The sequence below is a fragment of the Rutidosis leptorrhynchoides genome, chromosome 11 (assembly GCF_046630445.1).
Source record: "Rutidosis leptorrhynchoides isolate AG116_Rl617_1_P2 chromosome 11, CSIRO_AGI_Rlap_v1, whole genome shotgun sequence".
Lineage (NCBI taxonomy): Eukaryota > Viridiplantae > Streptophyta > Magnoliopsida > Asterales > Asteraceae > Rutidosis > Rutidosis leptorrhynchoides.
This window is the reverse complement of record NC_092343.1, coordinates 49823232-49828717: the sequence shown is the minus strand read 5'-3', so window position 1 is coordinate 49828717 and position 5486 is coordinate 49823232. Positions and strand designations below refer to the sequence as shown.

General features: G+C 34.2%; 2 protein-coding genes across 2 annotated transcripts; one reads left to right on the top strand and one right to left on the bottom strand.

Annotated features, from left to right (window-relative positions):
• Positions 1–237: 237 nt before the first annotated feature.
• On the bottom strand, positions 238–1578 carry LOC139874554 (uncharacterized). Its single transcript, XM_071861969.1, has one exon. The coding sequence runs from the start codon at positions 1576–1578 to the stop codon at positions 238–240; it is 1341 nt and encodes a 446-aa protein (XP_071718070.1).
• A 2288-nt stretch (positions 1579–3866) lies between these two features.
• LOC139877385 (chaperone protein dnaJ 20, chloroplastic-like) lies at positions 3867–4795 on the top strand. Its single transcript, XM_071864806.1, has one exon. The coding sequence runs from the start codon at positions 3903–3905 to the stop codon at positions 4539–4541; it is 639 nt and encodes a 212-aa protein (XP_071720907.1). The 5' UTR covers positions 3867–3902; the 3' UTR covers positions 4542–4795.
• The last annotated feature ends 691 nt before the right edge of the window (positions 4796–5486 follow it).

Sequence of the window (5486 nt, the reverse complement as noted above, 5' to 3'; positions counted from 1 at the left end):
ATAACCACCTATTAAACTAATAGGTCGGTAATCATTGAGGCCATTCGGGTTTTTCGTTTTGTGAATTAATGTCATGAATGAAGCATTGCATCCCATTGATATCGATTCATTTTTCCAAAACCAGTAGATTGCCTGTTTAAGATCGTCCTTTATAAGCCACCAAAATTTCTTGAAGAATTTCATATTAAAACCATCGGGCCCTGGTGCTTTTGAATCCTCACAATTTTTAATCGCCTCTCAAATTTCACCTTCGCTGAATTCTACTTCAAGTGTTGCAGCTTCGGCTTCTGTTAGTTTGTTGAAGTTTAGATCTTGAAGACTGTCAACATCGACATCAATGGTTTGAGTTTGTTCAAAGACTTTTTTGTAGTAGCCAAAAATTTCTTCTTTTATGGCATTCGGGTTTTCTTGCCACACACCATCTATAAACAATCCTCTAATATTACCTCTGTTGTTCCGTCTTTTAATTGAGGAATGAAAAAATTTGCTATTTTCGTCTCCCTCAACTGCCCATTTTAAACGAGATTTTTGTTTCAACACTTCACCCTTTTCTTTTTCTTTTTGGAACCAGACTTCTCTTGCTTTTTTCCATTCCTCACGTTCACTGTCCGATAAATTGCACTCATGATCATCAGCCTTCTTTTCAAGTGCACATGCCTTATTTTTGGCATTTTCGAGATCTATATCTAAGTACCCATACTGATGTCGACTCCATTCTCGCAACGATTCTTTGACATTTTTTAGTTTGTTTCTAAACGTACAATCACGTCTCGAACCATATACCTTTTTATTCCAAGCTTCTATTATTACCTTTTCGACCTCTTTATTTTCGAGCCAAACATCAAAGATTTTGAATGGTATGGGCTCAAAATCTATTTGCTTGTCTCGGAGGAAGATTGGACAATGGTCCGATGTTCCTCTATCTAAAGAAATCATAGACACGTCACCCCATGATTGAAGAAAGCTTTCCGATACCAAAAATCTATCGAGTTTGCTTAATTTCAACCCATCGTCACTAATCCTCGTGAACTTTCTACCGATGAGAGGTGCTTCGATTAGTTGCATATTCTCAATAAAGTTGTTAAAACGTGTGGCTCTTCTTTCAATGAACTCACAGTTCTTTCTTTCCGAAGGTGAACGGACTTCGTTAAAATCTTCGCATAGTACCCAATTCGCATCTTTGTATTCCATTAATGTTTCTAGACTTTCCCATAATTCTCTTTTCCCCTCGTCCTTGTGCGGGCCATAAACATTGGTAACGATAGTGTCTCTTTCTTTCCCTTTCCATCTTCCTTTTATTGCAAGGAAAAACGTTCCTTCTACTGCTTGTATTACCTCGAAAGCATTCGTATCCCAAACTAATAACATGCCGCCAGATTTGCCTACCTTTGGTTTCTGAATGTATTCAAAATCAGTTGATCCCCACACGAATTCTAACCAATCATCCGATACTTCATTGCATTTTGATTCTTGAATAGCAACTATATTAGGTTGTTCCGACACCCGAATTTTTCTGAACGTGTTGATCTTACTTTCAGTATTGCCGTTTTTCTTAAAGTCACGAATGCTAAAAGACATAATCTTCATATCATAACTGTAGGTTACGACAGAGTTATTACTGGTGTGCTTTTATTGAGACTTTTCACTCCAGCGCACACCCAGCTTGCTACCAAAGTCTTTTAAACCTATGCTACTTTCTGACACAGATGCAGTTGTTGATGAGGTTTTGGTTTTTATCCATCGGACTGATTTCCCCACTTCCTCTTTTTTCCTTGAGACGGTGGTCTTGCTTGATTATTTATCTTTTTTCTCTTGCCAGGCTTTTTAACTTGATCATTCTCGAAGATGTTTTCCATTTAAGTATTGAGTTCCATTGGTGATCTTTGGATATTGACACATTGGAGCTGTTGCTTACTGTCTTTTGCTTGCGAGAAATATCTAAACTATTCTGTTGATCCTTTGCTTCAATGGTATTGTGTTTGGATTTTGGGTTAACAGGTTTGGGATGAGGCTGTATATTGAAGGTTTTGGATTTGTTGTTGGGCGTGTTTCTGACTTGACCTGGGTAGGTTTGGGCACGATTAATAGGTGAAAGGGTATTATCTTTCTGTTAAGAGCGTGAGATGAATTAGTTTAACTACCCGGGGATGATTTGATAACTTATAAGATTTATTAAACGATTTTGGATAAACAATTATAAGGATAAATGAAAAAGGTATTTTTTGTTTAAATTACTCGAAAGTAACGTAATTTAATCGAGTTATCGTGACTATTTATGATCCTTTATATTGTCAACTCAAAATATGTTTTCTATGAAACTTGAACATAAGACCTCTTATAAAAGTCTAATGACCCAAACTATAAACTATTTTGACACGTAAATAAATGTGATTTCGAAGAATCTAAATTTAAGATGTTTTATTTTGATTATTACTAGTAACTAAATAGTTTGGTTAGTCCCGCAAATGAATTGAGCTACTTATGAACTATTTAAAGTTCGACTCGAACGTAAACTTGTACCATAAACGAACTTAAATTTTGAAGATATATTAGCCTGGATTGATTTTAATACCAGACAACTATATAATTAATTACTAAATAACTCAGAAGTTTACAAGTAGGACCATGTCTTCGTATACTTTAATAATAACATAAGAATAACAATTTGCCTTCAAACTAATGATTTTTTATAAGTTAAAAAATGCGACAGATGCGGGGAAAGGAAAAGGTTATTGGAGATCAAGGGGCAATTAAGAAGAGACTAATGCTGATTTGAAAAATTCGCACAAAATTATTTGATAAATTACTGTATCAACTTTTTATATTAATAGATAAATAAATAAATATATAAATATATTATTTATAACTGTTCTCAATATAATTTAATTTAAGAATATAATTTAAGAATGATATTAATTGAGTTTCTCGATTTATTGGGTTTATTTTATTCAATTTTAAAATATTTGATAGCATGACCGAGAATTTAGGTGAAGCTGAATTCAATATTTTAAGCTTAGAACACAAGGTATTTGTAGTTCATTTTCAATGTTCATTTGAAGGTCGAAGAAGAACCTTGAAACTGATTAAGTGGGATATCGTCCGGTGTTCAGTTGAAGGTCAATATGACGTAGACTAATATTAAAATAGAATAATAATAAAAAAAAACCGTTGTCCGTTGGCCGACGATGGACAATCGATGCTGAAATTGACATGGAGCGACGGTGGGCTGGAATCAATTTCAAGGTTGACGTCGATTTCGACGGTGTCACCGACGACAGACACCTTATGCGCTCTTAGTAAGTCGGCCCATAATGTTACTTGTTGTATAATTTGGTGTTATTTATCTAGTTAGCTTCTTGGTGCTATCTTATCTTTTGTATTATAGCCTTTTAGTATTGGTAATAAAATTCCCCAGCTTTTTCAAAAGATTTTTTTAACGAAAATCAAACTAATAATAAATTTAATTTTGGTTCGATTTCGATTAAAACAATAAAAACTCATTTTGAATTTGACTTTTAGTTTTGATATCGATTTACCTTACTTCAAAAAATTAACTGAAGATGAGATTTTTAGAGATATAAATTGAACCAAAAGTCGACCATAAATTATCTATGATTTTCTTCGTTATCCATTTAGTTCAATTTTTCAAATTATAATTTAAAATCGAATATTTAAACCCCTACTTACAAATGATGATTTGGTCTTCTTATTTATACTCTATACATATTCATTCATTAGGTAATGATTATCTAATGTCAAATTGCTAATCCTTATTCTCCGTGTGCGGGGTTTTAAGAAGCTTCTTATGGGAGGGGTGGGTCCTGCTAAATTAGTCTAATCACTTTTTTTCTTTTATATATATATAAACCAACTTCTGCCCCAAAATAAACACACAATCCAAAATGATATATTCAAAGTCCATTTCTTCTTCTAGAATTCAAATCCAATTCAAGCCGCCTTCAAATTCCTACACAAATTCATTTACTTCATCTTCATTTCACATAACTTCATTAAACTTTCACAACACTCGTCTCAAAAGCCCGTTATGTTCCATCAAAACGGTCCCTAAGGCCACAAGCAGGACCATTAGTAGTTTATACACAACGTCACATGAAGAAACCTTGTACGACTTACTAGGTATATCTGAAACTGGGACATCATCCGAGATCAAAAAAGCATATAAACAAATGGCGTTGAAGTACCACCCTGATGTGTCACCACCAGAACGGCTCGACGAGTATACCATGAGGTTTATTATGGTCCAAGAAGCGTACCAGACTTTATCTGACCCTGAAGCTCGAGCTCGTTATGATAGTAGTATGGCAAAGGGTTTACACTTGGCTTTTTACGCGAATAGCGGGTCACGGTTTGAGGCCCGATCATATGAAAAAGCCCGGTGGAAATCGATATGGGAGACACAAGTGGCCGAGCTAAAACGGAGAAGTACGGTAGCGGATCAGGGTGGGAGAGGGTCATGGGCAGCCCGAATCCGGGAACATAGGAGTGGATCATGGGCCCACGGGTCAGGCCTAGACCAATAAGGCCGGGTTAATTCAGTGGGCATAATATAGTTGTCGTCCATATCCATATATAGATAGATACAGACTGATAGAGAGGTTGTAATATAATATGGTAGTTGTCACCTAGGATGTTTACGTTTTTTCAGTTGTGTAAATGTGAATGGCTTTTTCATTTTACGGAAAGCCAAAATTGACTTTAATTAATTCAGAGTTGTTACGGTCTTATCTATTATTTTTATGTACTTATGATTATAATAAAAATAAATTTACCTATATATCATATCTAACACGTCTTTGTAGGTATTGACATAAAGTTATAATTTTTTGTCTTTTGATAGTTACTGTAAATGTTAATTTTTGTTAGTATTATATACTATGATGTAAAAAAGCAAGTACGTGAATAAAAACATAGCATTTTGTTTCTTTTTGAAACAGCAATTTTATTAGATGAACTAAAGGCTCCCTGGTAAGGAATCTTTGGGCTAAGGGGCGAACATGGTTAGATTGTAACATGCCATCATTCAATTTGTGGTATTCGTTTTTTTTTTTTTTTTTTTTTTTTATTGGATCAAAGGATTTCAGACATAAAGAAGCAGCGGATTATTGAGGTCATTGTTACTCTACTATGGGTACTTCGGTATTTCGGAAGAAATTGTATTTAATGATTCTTTTTGTACTATAAGTAGTTTTTTTTATGTAGTTAGATATGTGTTTTTTCGTTGAATTAAAAATAGAGGTCATTTATTTTCTAATTAAAACTTATGATTATCTATGCCGTTGTGATATCTCTTAGCGCCTTGCTAGGGATCGATTTTTAATAATATTCATTTTTTTCATAAAAAAAATGCTCTCAAGTAAGGCACTAGGAAAACCCACAACCGAAATTACAAAGTGTATGGCATTTGCAACGACTTTTTAAGCCAATAAATCCAAGTGATATTGGATTTGCCTCTATTCTGAAACCAA

Bases quoted from the DNA above. Each gene is read 5' to 3' on its own strand.
- LOC139874554 (XM_071861969.1), bottom strand. From the start codon at position 1,578: ATGTCTTTTAGCATTCGTGACTTTAAGAAAAACGGCAATACTGAAAGT.
- LOC139877385 (XM_071864806.1), top strand. From the start codon at position 3,903: ATGATATATTCAAAGTCCATTTCTTCTTCTAGAATTCAAATCCAATTC.